At 37.3% G+C, this 16,860-nt stretch overlaps 1 protein-coding gene across 2 annotated transcripts in view; it reads left to right on the forward strand.

Annotated features, from left to right (window-relative positions):
- Nucleotides 1-16,860, forward strand: part of LOC133091951 (bifunctional heparan sulfate N-deacetylase/N-sulfotransferase 4) — a 241,907-nt gene that overhangs the window by 186,387 nt on the left and 38,660 nt on the right. For both annotated transcript variants that reach the window (XM_061191132.1, XM_061191133.1), the window contains exon 6: nucleotides 5,539-5,721. In XM_061191132.1, the coding sequence (XP_061047115.1) occupies nucleotides 5,539-5,721 (183 nt within the window). The remainder of the gene's footprint in view (nucleotides 1-5,538; nucleotides 5,722-16,860) is intronic.

The following is a 16,860-nucleotide window of genomic DNA, read 5'->3' on the forward strand; positions in this document are numbered from 1 at the left end:
TTGCCTTTTATAGGAAAAATATGAGTATGATGCCAAAGCACATAAGATGAGCCATCAAAGATGCCTTCCCCTTATTTCTATCTATCTTCACATTTTATGAGAACTAAAAGCCTAATCAATAATTTAACAAACTAATGGACATATTTTTAGACACAATGGACTCTTTCTGAAAAGAGGTACACTGACAGGGCCACAGAGACAAAAATGGAAACTAACTGCTAATATTTAATGTTTATCTTGAAAAGTTCTGTGCTGTGTCATGAGCACAGGGCAAGCTGCCTTAAAACAGAGTACATCTCTTCTTGCACTGCAAAGCTATTGTTTCTGTATTTGTTATAATAATGTGTTTTTCCTATGAGCTATGTATCCAACAACTCTGTAAATGATTTCATTTTTAAAGGCACTATAAGGCACAGAACTGATATCCAAATATTTAATGTGTACTTTAAATAAGAATACATGCTCTAAAAAGATTTTAAATTCTAATTTAAGATACTATACTTGATATTCTGGTTATGGATATTAATATCCATACAATTTACAATGACATTGTGCTTGTCATACAAGTAGGAAAAGCCAGAAAACTATTCTGGTATTGGCAGTCTGAAAATATTTTAGCTCAATTTGGAGAGGGTTGATGCTTCATTTTCTGGATAAAATAAAGCCTTTGTTTTTTATTTTATTTTTCCCTTTTTCCTTTATCCTTTCTGCTTAGTAAGAGAGGCAAAGTAAAATGCTATACAAAACAATTGTATGACTTGCAATTAAAGACTCAGAAGAACAGCCACTTGCCCACATTTACATAATATTGATACTATCCTGTTTGTCTCTACAACAGGCAGTGCTTTTACCCACATTTAAAGATTATCCTTAGAGTTCCATTATTTTTATGCAATTCCCTATTATCAAGATTTATACATCACTTTATTTAAAACCTCCTTTTTCCTTGGACTATAGACACATCATTAAATGGATTTATTCCACAGGTAATGATCTTCCTAAATTTAGTGCATGCATATTGCATCTGACATTGAGAAATGCTGTTATATATTTTTAATGAATAATTAGACTATGAGAGTGCCTTCAAGATTGGTTTTTAATTTTTACAAGGTAAAAGGAAGAATTTAGATTTGTTTCTTGTTCGGTTATAATGGAGTTGAGAGTGTTGAGAGTTGAGGAAGGGGCATATGTAGCAGCGTCAATGAAAAGGTGGGGGGCAGCCCAGAGGCCAGCTTGGTGACAGAAGCCCAACCTCGGTGACCCCTCTGGAAGGCCTGCTGCAGGTGGCCTGCTGACATTAGCATTTGATATCTTATTCTTAAACTCATCCATCGAACACGGTGTCATTGCCCATCTTTATCATGTGAGAGGTAAACTGCTGCTGTCCGAATCCATGCAGATCTCTGAGCTGCAATATTTCAAGGTACAGTGGGTTTGCATCTGCAAACCATTTGCACCAATGTAGCACAGTCATACCTTTTCTAGATGATGCTGTGGGGAGTATTGAGCCAGAATAGTCTCACTGTATCCTTAAGGAAATAACAATCAAAATAAATAAATAAATAATAGCACAGAATAAGTGGAGGAACATACACTGTCGTGTAAAAAATAATAGCGGACTTCCCTGGTGGCGCAGTGGTTAAGTATCCGCCTGCCAATGCAGGGCACATGGGTTCAAGCCCTGGTCCGGGAAGATCCCACATGCCACGGAGCAAATAAGCCCGCGTGCCACAACTACTGAGCCTGCGCTCTAGAGCCCGCGAGCTATAGCTACCGAGCCTGTGAGCCACAGCTACTGAGCCCGCGTGCCTGGAGCCCGTGCTCCGCAACAGGAGAAGCCACTGCAATGAGAAGCCTGTGCACCGCAACGAAGAGTAGCCCCCGCTCGCCGCAACTAGAGAAAGCCCACACGCAGCAACGAAGACCAAACGCAGCCAAAAATAAATAAATAGATAAATAAAGAAACATTAAATAATAATAATAATAATAATAATAGCAATATACTATGTCTGTGAAAAATTATTTGCAAATATTTCACACTGCATTTCTTTCAACTTCCCTTATTTATGCTTCAAACCACATCCATTCTTAATTTGTCTTATTCTTCCTACACTCTCTGAATAAGTTTTGCTTTTTTTTTTTGTATAAACAAGCCATGTGGCCAGAAATACTAAAACTAAAATGTTCTGTCTGCACAATAGCTGCTTTTAGCAAGTCAGATATGCAGTTAAGCTGTGCTTGCAGAACCTTTCTTCTGAAAGTGCAGTCAATTGACCATGTGCCAGCACGAATATATTTCTAGCCAGGAAAGCATGTACACATGCTACCCTGTACACAGTGATTTCAACTGTTGTGGCCAGGGTGCTCATCTTTTTTCTCGGCAAAGGAACATTTAAATGCAGAAGCATGCCTCAGCTTAGAACCATGCAACATCTCCAGACCCTGCTTTCTTCCAAAGGTGGATTTTCCGTTTGCCCTGCATCAGTGTTATACTTCCTTCAGAAAGCAAGGCTTATTCTCTTAAAGAGATTCTGGATAAATGACTTAGAATTAGTGGGCCACAAAATCATTTAGAAATATTATGGCAATACCCTAACAAAATGGTATACATCTGCCCATGATATAAAAACAATTTTTACAGTATTCTTCAAGTAGTATTTTTATTTACAATTTTGTCAGATTTTAGACACTTACAGGTGCCTTAAAGTTCCATCTTAAAATAACAGTGCTAGAGGGCAGGTGGCAGATTTCTAGGACGTTATTGTATTTCTTCAGGCATTCAGGCGCTAGCCTGGTTTTTCAGTCTCAAGAAACTATAATTATCATGGAGAACACTGCTTACACTGTCTTATTTCTTAATTACAGTAGCAGCATGAGATAAATGCATACTTATTGGGATCAAATACATATTATTTTGTGGTGATTACAAAGAAGTTCTCATGACAAAGATTGCAATTATATGGTCATCAAGTACTGATACTATGTTATGTTCTAAAAACTCTATAATTAAGTCCTGCCAAGAGGGCACTTCCTATTTGAAAAAAAGAAAAAGAGCTTAAGAGTGAAAGAGAGTTTGGCCAATGTAAAAATCAGTGACATAGTTACCCTGAGCCTGTTCAAATGATTCCACATGAATCTTAAGATCATTGTATCAGCTAGCATTTGAGGGCTTTGATTTAAATTTCTATCTAAACAAGCTACGTAAAGAATATTCTTTAAAATAGCTTTTCTCTTTTTTTGACCTTTAGAATAAAAAGCTTTGACTATACCCCGGGGAGGTGGGGGAAGTGGACTGGAAATATGATAGGAGTGATACTGCCTTCAAAGATAAATTTGCAGTCTGTCAGTAAAATTCTTTTCAAATATTATAATTCGTTGTCTGAAAAGTTTTCATGTAAGATTCCAAAAATAATTTATGTTCTGTCATTCTGATTTTTAAAAAATGACTTTAAGTTGCCAAGATAATACTTACATAAATTTTCCACTTTCTTCTATAAATAGATATTCTTTGTCTTTTATTTTCAAAATGGCAAATGGAAAACGATGGATTTCAAACTCTATACATAAAACTATTTAGGTGAAGGTTTCGGATATATCACGTGTCAGATTTGCCTAGGTTTTAAATTCTGCTCTGCCATTGACTAGATGTGAGACTTGAACAAATTATTTCACTGTGCCTCAGTTTCTTCATCTGTAGAAGGGAACAATAACTGTACCTACCTTGTAAGATTGTTGTGAGGACTTAATCATTTCATACATGTAAAGGGCTTAGATTTATGCCTAGCACATAGTAAGCGCTTTATACTTTTTAGGTGATATTTACGGGGAATAGGCCAAGTTCTCCCACTCTCTTCCCCACCTTCAACCTTGGTGAGGAGTATCTTTAATCATCTTAATGGGCTTTCCTCAGAGGATCCTTTTCAGCATTCTAGTAAAGGGCATTCCATGAACCTGATACCTTTGACTTACACTACCTTATCAGAGTGTTTTTTTTTTAATTCTTGTGCAAACTAATGCTCTATTATTTTTTTCTTCTAGTTTTATTGAGATATAATTGACATACAGCAGTGTATAAGTTTAAGGTGTACAGCACAATGATTTGACTTAACATACATTATGAAATGATGACCACAATAAGTTTAGTGACCATCCATCATTTTATATAGATACAGAATTAAAGAAATTAGGAAAGAAATATTGTCCCCTTATGATGAGAACTTAGGATTTCCTCTCTTACCAACTTTCATATATAACATAGAGCAGTGTTCGTTATCTTTATCATATTGTGCATCACATCCCTCATAGTTATTTAGCTTGTAACTGGAAGGTTGTACCTTTTGACTGCCTTCATCCAATTCCCCCTCCCCCAGTACCCACTCCCCGCCACTGGCTCTGGTAGCCACAGATCTGATCTCTTTTTCTATGAGTTTGTATATTTGTTTGTTTGTTTGTTTTTGAGGTATAATTGACCTGCCACACTATATTAGTTCCTGGTTCACAACATATTGATTCATTATTTCTATACATTTAAAAATGACCACATGATAAATCTAGTTACCATCTATCACCATACAAAAATATTAAATATTTATTGACTGTATTCCCCACACTGTACGTTTCATACTCATGAGTCATTAGACCACAAAACAAACAAACAAACAAGTTTTCTTGAGTTTGATTTCATTTCAACCTGTATACATATCTATACCAAAAAAGGTCTGGAACAGTTTTTTAATTTTAGAACTGGTCTAATTCTGGTTATTCTCTAAGTTGGGAGTTATTAGATTATTGGATTTGATAGTTCTGATTCCACAATGGGGGAAAAAACTGATATGTAAAGTAATGCTATACTTTTAATGAGCAGTAAGGGGATACCAATCCCAATTTCAATTTTTATTTTAAGAGTGAGCTTAAGAGTGACTTTGAAATAGAAATCAAATGTGTGGCTTTCTACCTGTATTAGTCTTTGCAAGCTGCCGTAATAAGACACCACAGACCGGGTGGTTTAAACAACGGACATTTATTTTCTCACAGTTCTGGAGGCTAGAAGTCCGTGATCGAGGTGCCAGAAAATTCAGTTTCCGGTGAGACTTCTCTTCCTGACTTAAAGACAGCCGCCCTCTGGCTGTGTTCCCAATTGGCCTCTTTTCTATGCATTGCAGGGGGGAGGGATAGAGACAGAAAGAGACAGAGAGAGAGGGAGAGAGAGAAAGAGAGAGGGAGGGATGCACTGTGGTGTCTGTTTCTTTTCTTATAAGGACATCAGACCTATCAGATTAGGGTCCCACCCTTATGACTTCATTTAAGCTTAAGTACCGCCTTAAAGAAACTATCTTTGAATACAGTCACATTGGGAGTTACGGTTTCAACATATGAATGTGGGTGCAGTGTACACAATTCCGTCCATAACACCCCACCTGAAATGATAATTGTACTTCTCATGAAATTCAGTGTTTAGGTGAGGTACTTCCTAGAGCGTCTATGCCACTTTTGAGCATATGCATATGATATTTACGGTCATTTTTATTTATTTTTCAGATCAGCATTTTCATGACCCATTTGTCAAACTATGGGAATGACCGCCTAGGGCTGTACACCTTTGTGAACTTGGCCAACTTCGCGCAGAGCTGGACCAACCTGAAATTGCAAACTCTGCCTCCAGTGCAACTAGCCCACAAGTACTTTGAGCTCTTCCCTGAGCAGAAAGACCCTCTCTGGCAGGTAACACTGCACGTTCTCTCCTGGGCTGAAAGAAAAGAAACTAGCAATTTGTGAGTGCCGAGTTTGTGTTAGGAACTCTGCTGGAGATGCTAAAACTGTCATTTAATGCAAATTTCTTTTTTATCCAATAGTTTCATTCTCTTCAATAATATTTTTTATTTGTTTTATGGATTAAGTGTTCGCATTTTGGATTTGTTTTTCTGGGATTTTGTTAGTTGGTCAGTCAGTTTGGAAGTTTTGCATTGAGGATGTTGTTTTATTGTTGGTTTTTTCTCAGAGCGAATCACTTTGACTTGCATTTAGTGTGGGCCCTAACTAGCAGTAAAATGGTTAGGCATTGGGTATCTAGGAAGATAGAAACCAAGGACCACCTTATCTAAGAGTGTAGAACTAGACCCTGATATGTGTGTGTACAACACAGATAGTCTAAATAAAAAAGGGAAAAGCAATTTTTACTTCATGCTCATACAGGTTCTATCTTTAAGATGTCTTTGTGCGTTTTTTTTTAAATCTAATCTCTTGCTAGGATCATATCTATTAATAAAGAAGGAATTGTCAGTTTTAGGATTGCTTTTATGAATAATTCAACTTTATGTGGGAGCTACTGAGCCTCAGTGCATGAAAATGTAAATGAGCTGCTTCTTACCATTTATCTAGGAAAATGCCACCTTCCACTTTCTCGGTTCTTTATGCATCAGATTACATTGACCCACACAATCAATAAGCTGGCTGCAGAGAGCAGATCATATGGTCTCCTGCTAAGTAGTCAGTAGAGGGCTAGCATCCTCATTAATGAGAAATCACTGCAAAACAGACTTTTTACCATCCTCTCTCCCTCTCCTGTGTTTCTATTCCATAATTCGTGTTACATGCCCCTCTGTGTCTATATGGTCAGGAACTCATCCACCATATGTTTATTGAGCATCTACTATGTATAAGGCAAGGCTAGTTGCTCTTGAGAATGCAAAGAAGAACAAAATGCAATATTTTCTCTCAAAGTCAGCAGAACATTTCCTTGTTATTCTTATTCACTGCTATATATTTCAAAATGTGTTTTAAAACTGCTACAGTAAGTCATACTTTATTTTGATGATTTATTCAGCAGCTTGACCAACTATATGTTTGGTGTATATATTAAGTAGATGAATAAATAGATAAAGACATAGTTCTTGTAGTGTATATAGTCACACCACGTAGATGTTGAATTTCATAAAGGCAAAGCTTTGTCTGCCATAAGTGCTAGTTACTCAGAAGTGTGCACATACTTATAAAATTGATAAATCATTGATAGTAAATCAATTCTTTTTTCACACATGTTTATTTATAAGATATCTATAATTCATGGTTACAGTAACAATAAAAAGTAAGCAACTTAACAAATGTGGCAGACAGATGATCAAAAAATGAGTCAATGGCCCCAAGCTCTACTCTTTCTTTTCCTTCATTAAAAAAAAAATGCTTTTTTTTATGAAGAATTTGTATTTCTTAATGTTGTGTGAGTTTTTTAAAAATAAAGAATTGTATTTATTGATATTTTTGGTATCAGTGACACTGTTCATTTTGTTAGGGAATGAATATAATCAAAGACGTGCCAGCTCCAATAAGATTTGGTTAATATGATGATTTTATTTTATTTTATTTTACTTTATTTGTTTTTTACTAATTTTTATTGGAGTATAGTTGCTTTACAATGTTGTGTTAGTTTCTTGCTGTACAGCAAAGTGAATCAGTCATACATATACATATATCCACTCTTTTTTAGATTTCCTTCCCATTTAGGTCACCACAGAGCATTGAGTAGAGTTCCCTGTGCTGTACAGTAGGTTCTCATTATGATGATTTTAAATATGATGATTGAATGCTTGTTAAATATGAAATACTGTGCTAGTTGATTGGGGGTATAAATGAAAATTAGAATGAGAAAGTAGAATTATTCCTTGAGAACTACGTTACTTTGGAAGACATGAGAACATATACATACACAAATAAAACATTTGTGAGTGTGACTATTTTAATTTTGAATAGCATCGTAGAGGTGAATTCCTAGGGAGTTCTTAATAAATGATACAATTAATCAGAAGAGGCTTCAGAGAGTTCACAGATTTTTGTTATTGTTGTTGTCATATATATGTCTATTATCAAAACAACTTATTATAAGAGTATTTAAGTAACACTCAAGAGTAAATGTTTACTAAAAGACTCCTGTTTCTCACATGAATTATATCCTTTATATGGTTTCTTTTTTTAAATTTATTCATTTTATTTATTCTTTTTTTTTTCTTTCTTTCTTTTTGGCTACGTTGTGTCTTCGTTGTGGTGTGTGGGCTTCTCACTGTGGAGGCTTCTCTTGTTGCAGAGCACGGGCTCTAGGCACGCGGGCTTCAGTAGTTGTGACACGTGTGCTCAATAGTTGTGGCGCACGGGCTTAGTTGATCCACGGCATGTGGGATCTTCCCGGACTAGGGCTCAAACCCCTGTGCCCCGCATTGGCAGGCGGATTCTTAACCACTGCGCCACCAGGGAAGCCCTATATGGTTTCTTTTGACTGAAAAATAAAGTTGCAAACATTTCCCATTAACAAAAGTGCCATAGGGCTTCCCTGGTGGCACAGTGGTTGAGAATCTGCCTGCCAAGGCAGGGGACACAGGTTCGAGCCTGGTCCGGGAAGATCCCACATGCCGCGGAGCAACTGGGCCCGTGAGCCACATCTACTGAGCCTGCGCGTCTGGAGCTTGTGCTCCGCAACAAGAGATGCCGCGACAGTGAGAGGCCCGCGCACCGCGATGGAGAGTGGCCCCCGCTCGCCGCAACTAGAGAAAGCCCTCGCACAGAAACGAAGACCCAACACAGCCAAAAATAAAAAAAAATAAAAAAAATAAAAGTGCCATATATTCTCAAATATATATAAGAAAGAAAACAAGGAATAGAAAGCAAAATAACAGTTAAGTTGAACAGGGAATTATTCACATACGTGAGATTTTGAGAACAGTAGACTTACTGAAGCAAATCTGATAAACTTTGCCAGTCATAAAGGGTGTCAGAAAACTGCAAATGATCAAGTAAAGATAAAGTGCATAATACTTTTGAGTTCCTTTCCCTGGTGGTTTTCTCCTCTTCTCATATTTGTATTTATAACATCAAGTAAAACAGCTAAAGGCGTTATCATCGTGTCCTTTATACAACATGAATTTAATTTTACAAAAAACATTTAAGCATAACCAACACTAATTAAATGTTTTATAGTCCATTCATCACAACCCTACAGAGTTAGGATCGATTAATATTATGTGTCTCTGCCATTGCTATACATTCTCTAAATTAAATGTCGCAGGTGCTTTATTGTATTTATAAACATGCCTTTTTATTTAGTGCATTTCACTTTTAAAAAGTTATCTTTCCTTAGATTTTCAATTCACACTTTTTTATTACCACAAATAAAAAGAAAACGTGCAAAATGATAATCTTAACATCTGTTTAATTTCCTTTGGTTCCTTATGTAAATTTTCATTAGCACCAACTACCATATATGTGAAAACTGCTTTGTCACCTAATTAAAAAGTGCAATATGAATATCTGTCAATGGACAGCATGGTAAGTACAATGCAGAACGTATGTGCTGCCTTCACTGGAAGTGGAGTCTTTCGGAGTTAACATGAGAATATGTGCTGAGGACACACACGGACCTCTGTCCCTAGGGTACATCCTCCTCAGTATAGCCCCTGGTGTGTAAGATTCTTAAAATTATACTCATGGGTTTCTGTTAATTCATGTCCCTTTTTGTTTGGGTAGAATAATCACTACAAAGCATAAAAGAATAAGGTTTCTTCTTTTTTTTTTTTTTAACTCTTATTATAGAAGCCAAAACCACAACATGGAGGCAGTTGGAAGGTCAGATTCTTGCACATTCACTAGTCAATGCTTTTAAGCTCTCAAGCTGTCAGGTTAGCTCAGTCTCAATCTTCAGTCAGTCACTCCAGAGTCTCACTATCAATAAACATGCCAAGTGTGATGTGGATTCCTGCTTGCCAGTGTGACCAAGAGTATGCTCAAAGAGCTGCAGTTTCTCTCTTTCCAGGCCAGTGTCTCCAGGATTAAAGAAGTAGGGAAGTAAAGCCACAGTGTGCTGACCTTAGGGAGTTAGCACCTTAGTTGATTCTAGCTGTGAAATCATCCAACTCCAGCTTAGAGATGATGAGATTTGAATGTCTGTGACATAAACAAATCACAAGGTCTAGTGACATACACACTGTAGATTCTATTAGTTTGTGTCTATTGAAGGAATGCTGATGCAGAGAATTACAGATTGTAAGAGCAGGAGAAGTTAGGGACATCTAGACCAACTGACTCATTTTAGACACCTAAGGAGGTGAAATGTCTTGTTCTAAGTCACGTGGCTTATTAGGGACAAGTCAGGACTAAAGCTCAAGTTGCCTTATTTCTAATCCAGTGTAGTCCCAACCACACCAAGATGGTAGTTTTACATTTAGAAAAATAAATCTACTTCCACCATCGACTGTCTGTGTAGAATGAAATATCAGGAATACCTTGTGACTTCTGAAGAATCTGATGGGGTATTCAGTGTGAGTTTTTGCAACCTATGCTTCTGAAGTACGTACATAATAAAAAGAAAGGTCTTTGCCTTCATGTAATTTACAAACCATAATAGCTTCTGGTTATGTGAACAAAATGACATCAAAAATTTGTCTTCATATTTTTTCCTCTCTTTTCCACTCTATACCTTATTTATTCCTCTATCATTGCACTTACCTTATGGTATTGCAGACACTTGTGCTTGTCATACAGCAGCTCATGCAAACCTTAAGGAGTGAGGCTGTGTTTATTCATTCATGTTTGCAACCTAGAACCTAGCATAGTACCATAGCTACTGTCATTAAAATCTCACGAATGGAGAAGCAAAAGCGGAGGGATGTGTGTGCACAGGGAACAGTAACAGTGGCACACTTGCTTCCTGGGGAAGAGTAGGCATGTAATGGGACATAACCTTGAGGAACACATACAAGCCAGTCAGGAAAGCTTTGCGAACTACCAGAGCAATTTGGGTTTGATAGGCAACAAGGAGCAACTATCTGTGCGTTCTGAAGATGAGAGTGAAATAATTTTTTTAAGTGTTGGCCAAAAAGATTATACCAGAAGCTTTTATTTCCATGACAGATAAGAACAGGGAGGAGCTAAAGTTAGGATAATAATCTAGCTATGAGAGAGGGAAGCCCTAAATAGTTTCATGGCTGTGGAAAAAAGCGAGACCTTCCGAGAAGTGTTAGAAATTGTTTGCGGGTGAGATGCTGAGATTAAAGGAACTCTGATACATAAGTAATTAACCCCACAGCTGGGGAAATAAGAGTTCTATAATTTCATATTCTTCACTTCCACTTTTTCATCCTTTAGCCTTTCCAGTGAAATAGCCAGAATGGTTTTTATCACTTCACAGAGTCAGAGCAGAGGTACAGACTTCATCATCATCTGACATATTTTTCCTAATCACCATGTGGTTACATTTCTCTTCTTAACTCAGAATAGTATTTAAACCTTTCAGGAATGCTTCCCAAATACGCAGGTAATTCCTCACAATTTTAATTCTTTAATTTACAAGAAAACACCTTACTGTTTTGATTACACAAGGCTGTCAGACATTCTGACATCCAGAAACGGTGACATAAGTCATGGATTTTCCTTTTCCCATCAATCAGTTGCAAATATGATCTTGTCAGGTGTCAAATTCTCCACACAAGTAACTTACTGTGGTTTCATCATGGAAAAACTACTTGCAGGTAGCTCATAAAATAAAATAAAATAAAAAATAAAATAAAATAAAATAAAATATAGTAAAATAAAATAAAATAAAATAAAATGTAAATTGTTATAATACTTTCATACTTTATGAATCAAAATCATCATAAAATAAGTATATTTTGAACCCCTAATCCAAGTATAACAATAAAAAACTGAATTTCTTGTGTGCCCTACAGAAATGTCTGATAACTTTAATGTCATACTAAAAATGTCATACTATGAGTGAATATATTATATGAGACCAACCTATTAATAAGAGTTTAAAAATACAGTTTCTTTCATTGAGTTGGTTATCCAGATTCCCTGACAGGATATTCTTAAAACAGTAAGTAATAATATAAGGTATTGTATGTGAGAGTGTGCAGTTATCTGTTTGAAGATACTCAGAGCTACAGAGTAAACTTGTCACCTTCTCCTGGGGTCAGTTTTACTTTTGAGACTATTTCATTGGAAAATACAAATAGTATACATTTATTGAAATAAAGGTGGTGTAATATGGTGAAGAATGCATAGGGGTTTAGGATAAATCAGAGGTAGTTTGTGCTTAGAGCAACTCTTGTGGCACTGTTACCCCGGATCCACAAATGAACCACAGGCCCCTTTTACCCACTTCCACCCCCAGAGGTTGGCATTTATGTGCCTCTGTAATCAGAGTACTTTGGTAGAAAAGTCTGAGTATGAATCAGACTATCAAGTGCTATAGGAGTTCTGTGGAGAGAGCATTCATTACGCATCAGTGCACGCAGAAAGGAAAGGTGTTTCCAAGGAGCTGAAGGGCTCCCTAGCTTACATGGTGTGCAGGTAGAGTCGAGTCTTTGTAAGGATGGTGTGTGTCTCAGAGTTTCTCCATACAGATTTGCTGATTGAAACACTGAGAATACACATCCCTAACCTATTAAAATTCCTCATCGGTGTACGTGGATTGTATTAAGCTTAAATGACATTGAGAGACAAAAAACTGAAAGTCACCAGCTTGTATAATGCAGATTTGGAAAAGGATTTTGTTTAAAGACATATACACGGCAAAATTAATAAGCAGAAGAAAATTTAAAACAACACATCCAGATAGTAGGAAGCAGAAGAATTTAAAAAGAAAAACAAAAACACCTTTCGTAGCGTTCTCCATTAAACAGTGAGGTCAGAACAACAGAAAGCAAGCAGGGGGAATAGAGAGCAAACCAGTAACCTGGAAATGTTTCTAATTAACAAAATAATCCTTCTACCATGAGCACTGGGCGTTTTTAATGTTTCAGCTATTAAGGTCTAGAGATCTCCTCGTTGTCTGGAAAAGGCACATGACTTGAGAGGGGATAATCAGTCTAACTGATCATTCCATGGTGTTCTTCTCAGGGAAGGATGTGTAGAAGCAGTGAGCAGAGCAGATTCTTAGTGGAGAAAAGGCAGGTAGGTTGGAATAACCAGATCTAATGAGAACCAAAATTATCTTCATGTCTTCTATAAAAATATGAACTTCAGGATAAGGTCAGTAGTGTGATTTTTTTTTTTTTTTTTTTTTTTTTTTTTTTAGTATGTGTTTTTAGCTTGGTTGTGAATTTGAAATTTTTACTTAGAGAGGGAAAATCTGAGTGCTCATACCCTTCTACGTAACATGATGTCATCAGAATTTACTGCCCTTACTAAGTCTGGTTCATAACCTCAGGGAATCTCCTGTCCACTTTGCTGATGTCTACTTAAAAGTAAATCTGCCTCACCTCATCATATATTCCATGTACAAAAACCACTTGCATCCCCTTTACCTGTGTGAGAGCTGGTTACATGCATTTTTACTACACAGGCACTGTTATCATATACACTGCCTAAAGCAGTTTTAACTGAGAATATTTTCAAAGTTTCAATATATCTATAATGCTAGATACTAAAAACAGTAAATTACTTTGTGTAACAGTTTCAGATATGTGGGAAACAATCAGATAGGGATATAATTGCTTTGTAACTTTCTGATCTTTAGAATTAAAACCGTAACAATGGAGCAAAGTATGAAAGTGCATGCAAATGTATCCTTTTTTTTCATAATCATTGCAGCATCCTCTCTCTCTCTCTGTCTCATACACACACACACACACACACACATAATTTAACTGCAGAGACAATCCCAGCTTTGGATTTCAAATCTGAAACTAATGTGCTATGTCACCTTCAGCATGACCTAAAGAAAACACCTTGCATCTCAGCTTCCTCAGCTATAAAGAAAGGATAATAATATCTGTCTTGCCAGGTTGCTTTGAGGATTAGAAATAATCTTTGTCAAGCAAGTGTCTGGAATATAGAAGGTGATCAATAAAACTTAGATATTATGTTAGCTGTTATTCAGGCCATATAAGGAAAATCAGAGTAGGAAAAGTCTAAACAAACATTTTCAGAATATAAAATAGGAAATGCAAACATCCTGTTATTAAAGTTGTGATTAAACAGATACAAGGGGAAACATGCTAAGAAGAGACATGAATGAAGAAATATGGGCGCCCGGATAGCCCTAAAACAGCATAAAATAGAAGGAGTGCAGTTTTAAAAAAAGTCTGCCTAGGGACTTCCCTTGTGGCGCAGTGGTGAAGAATCCGCCTGCCAGTGCAGGGGACATGGGTTCAAACTCTGGTCCGGGAAGATCCCACATGCTGCAGAGCAATTGAGCCCGTGCGCCACAACTACTGAGCCTGAGCTCTAGAGCCCGCGAGCCACAACTACTGAGCTCACGCACCACAACTACTGAAGCCCACACGCCTATAGCCTGTGCTCTGCAACAAGAGAAGACACCACAATGAGAAGCCCGCACACCACAACGAAGAGTAGCCCCCACTCACCACAACTAGAGAAAGCCCGTGTGCAGCAACAAAGACCCAGTGCAGCCAAAAATAAATAAATTAATTAATTTAAAAAAAAAAAACTCTGCCTAAATTGACGTATACAAATGCCACCGATTATAAGATACCTACTGGAAAAACTGAAGTAATGTAAATTGAATAGTCAATAATAAAAACATTTGGAACAGCAAGTATTATAACATCTTAGCATCCAGGTAATTTTATTTGATAGTTTACTCCTATCAGTATAACTTGGGAAAGTACAACTAAAATAACTAGTGTCTTTGTCTACCAAAACAAGTGTTTATCCATGTTCAGTGTGTTAAAGTCAAAGGAAACTCTTTCCAAATCTTATCAATCTGCCTATTTCTGTGAAAGTTTTTTTTTTTTTCGGTGCATTGGGTCTTCTTTCCTGCACGTGGGCTTTCTCTAGTTGCGGCGAGTGGGAGCTACTCTTCATTGTGGAGCCTGGGATCTAGGCACGCAGGCTTCAGTAGTTGCAGCACGTGGGCTCAGTAGTTGCAGCACGTGGGCCTTAGAGCACGCGGGCTTCAGTAGTTGTGGCGCAGGGCTCAGTAGCTGTGGCGCACAGGCTTAGTTGCTCCACGGCATGTGGGATCTTCCTGGACTAGTGATCCAACCCCTGTCCCCTGCATTGGCAGGTGGATTCTTAACCACTGCACCACCAGGGAAGTCCTGTGAGAGTTTTATTTTGCCAGTTTTGCATGCAGAAATTTGAATGGCAAAAACATGTGTATTGCAATAAAGAATAAAATTGGTCTAGTTGAACCTACAGAACGAAGAGAGGTCTCACAAAAGGCTTTGACTTTCAACAGTGGCACTGAATTATTGATCAGTTTGCTCATCCACTTTGCTGAGCATAAAGAAACCATTTGAGCAAATGAACTGAACACCTACTCTGAGATTTGTTCTTTGTTGAGTTATATATGGGGAATAGGTAATGGAAACTGCTTTCCTATTGCTTAATATCTAAAATACAGTTGAAAAGCAAAATTCTTTGCAAATGAAGCAGTTAAATGATAATATGAGGAAAATAATTTTTAAGTTCTAAAGTGATGGTGTGAGTAAATGGCAAGACCTAGCTTCTGGGACCACCATGAAGGACATCACTGGCAACTGTGAATAATTTTTTTGTGGATGTTTGAGAAGTAAAATATCTACACAGTTCATATTATGTTAGTTTTTAAACATATATCAAAATCTGCCTATGCTTGTTACTAAATGTTTATGGTGCCTGTCCCAAGGCAGTTAATCGATCCTTCAGTCCATAATTATCAAGCACGTCTTATGTATTAGATTGTAGCAATCAAGAAGACAGAGGTCGGGCTTCCCTGGTGGCGCAGTGGTTAAGAATCCACCTGCCAATACAGGGGACACGGGTTTGAGCCCTGATCCAGGAGGATCCCATATGCCACGGAGCAACTGAGCCAGTGTGCCACAACTACTGAGCCTGCGCTCTAGAGCCCGCGAGCCACAACTACTGAGCCCATGTGCCACAACTACTGAAGCCCGCGTGTCTAGAGCCCATGCTCCACAACAAAAGAAGCCACCACAATGAGAAGCCCAATCGCCGCAACTAGAGAAAGCCCATGAGCAGAAAGGAAGACCCAAAGCAGCCTAAATAAATAAATAAATAAATAAATAAATAAATAAATAAATAAATAAAATCTATTAAAAAAAAAAAAGACAAGAGGTCTTCTCTTCAGAGCACTTACATTCTAGTTGAATATAATTATTATAGATACAACTATACTATTAGTTTTCATATTATATACTATTACTAGAAACACATCCTTGAATAAAATAATTTCAGGTACTGAAATGCAGTGAAGAAAATGCGGCAGGAGGCTGTTAAACAGAGACAGGAACGAGAGGAAGTGCTTTGGCTCCACTCACCAGGGAAGACATCTCATGTGGGGTGATATTTGAATTGAGCCCTGAAGGATGACAAGTGCTAAAACAATGAATTGGATGAGTTGCAGTAGCCATATAGCAAGAATATCCAGAAATAAACTGAATTAGGATTATATAGGAGTCTTTGGGTCATCTGGTAAGACAGCCCATAGCTTCCGGTTTGCCTGAAGAAACTCCAAGCCATTTCCTTATCGGGTATCCCAGAAGTCTAGCCATCTGGCTGTGAGGAAGGGCACCTTAGGTGTTGGTGCTTCTGACAAGCACCAGGAAGTCAGCTCTCATCTTGCAGATGGATATCTGCAAGAAGCCAATCCATCAGCAAGAGTAATCTCTGCTGCTCCAACTGCCTAACTAATCTAGGCAAAGGAAAGAAAAAAGTTAATGTGGGATTACAGAATAAGCACTTTCTTTTATAGAGCACGATTTAATCATTTTAAATATATTAACTCATTTAATATATTTATGCAATATATTTATATTTATGCATATATAGACCTATATGCAAGGTAGATAATATCTATCATTTTTTTTTTTTGTAGGAATCTGAAGTCCGGAGAGTTTAGGAAAATTCCTT

The sequence above is a fragment of the Eubalaena glacialis genome, chromosome 5 (genome assembly GCF_028564815.1).
Source record: "Eubalaena glacialis isolate mEubGla1 chromosome 5, mEubGla1.1.hap2.+ XY, whole genome shotgun sequence".
NCBI classification, from domain to species: Eukaryota; Metazoa; Chordata; class Mammalia; order Artiodactyla; family Balaenidae; genus Eubalaena; species Eubalaena glacialis.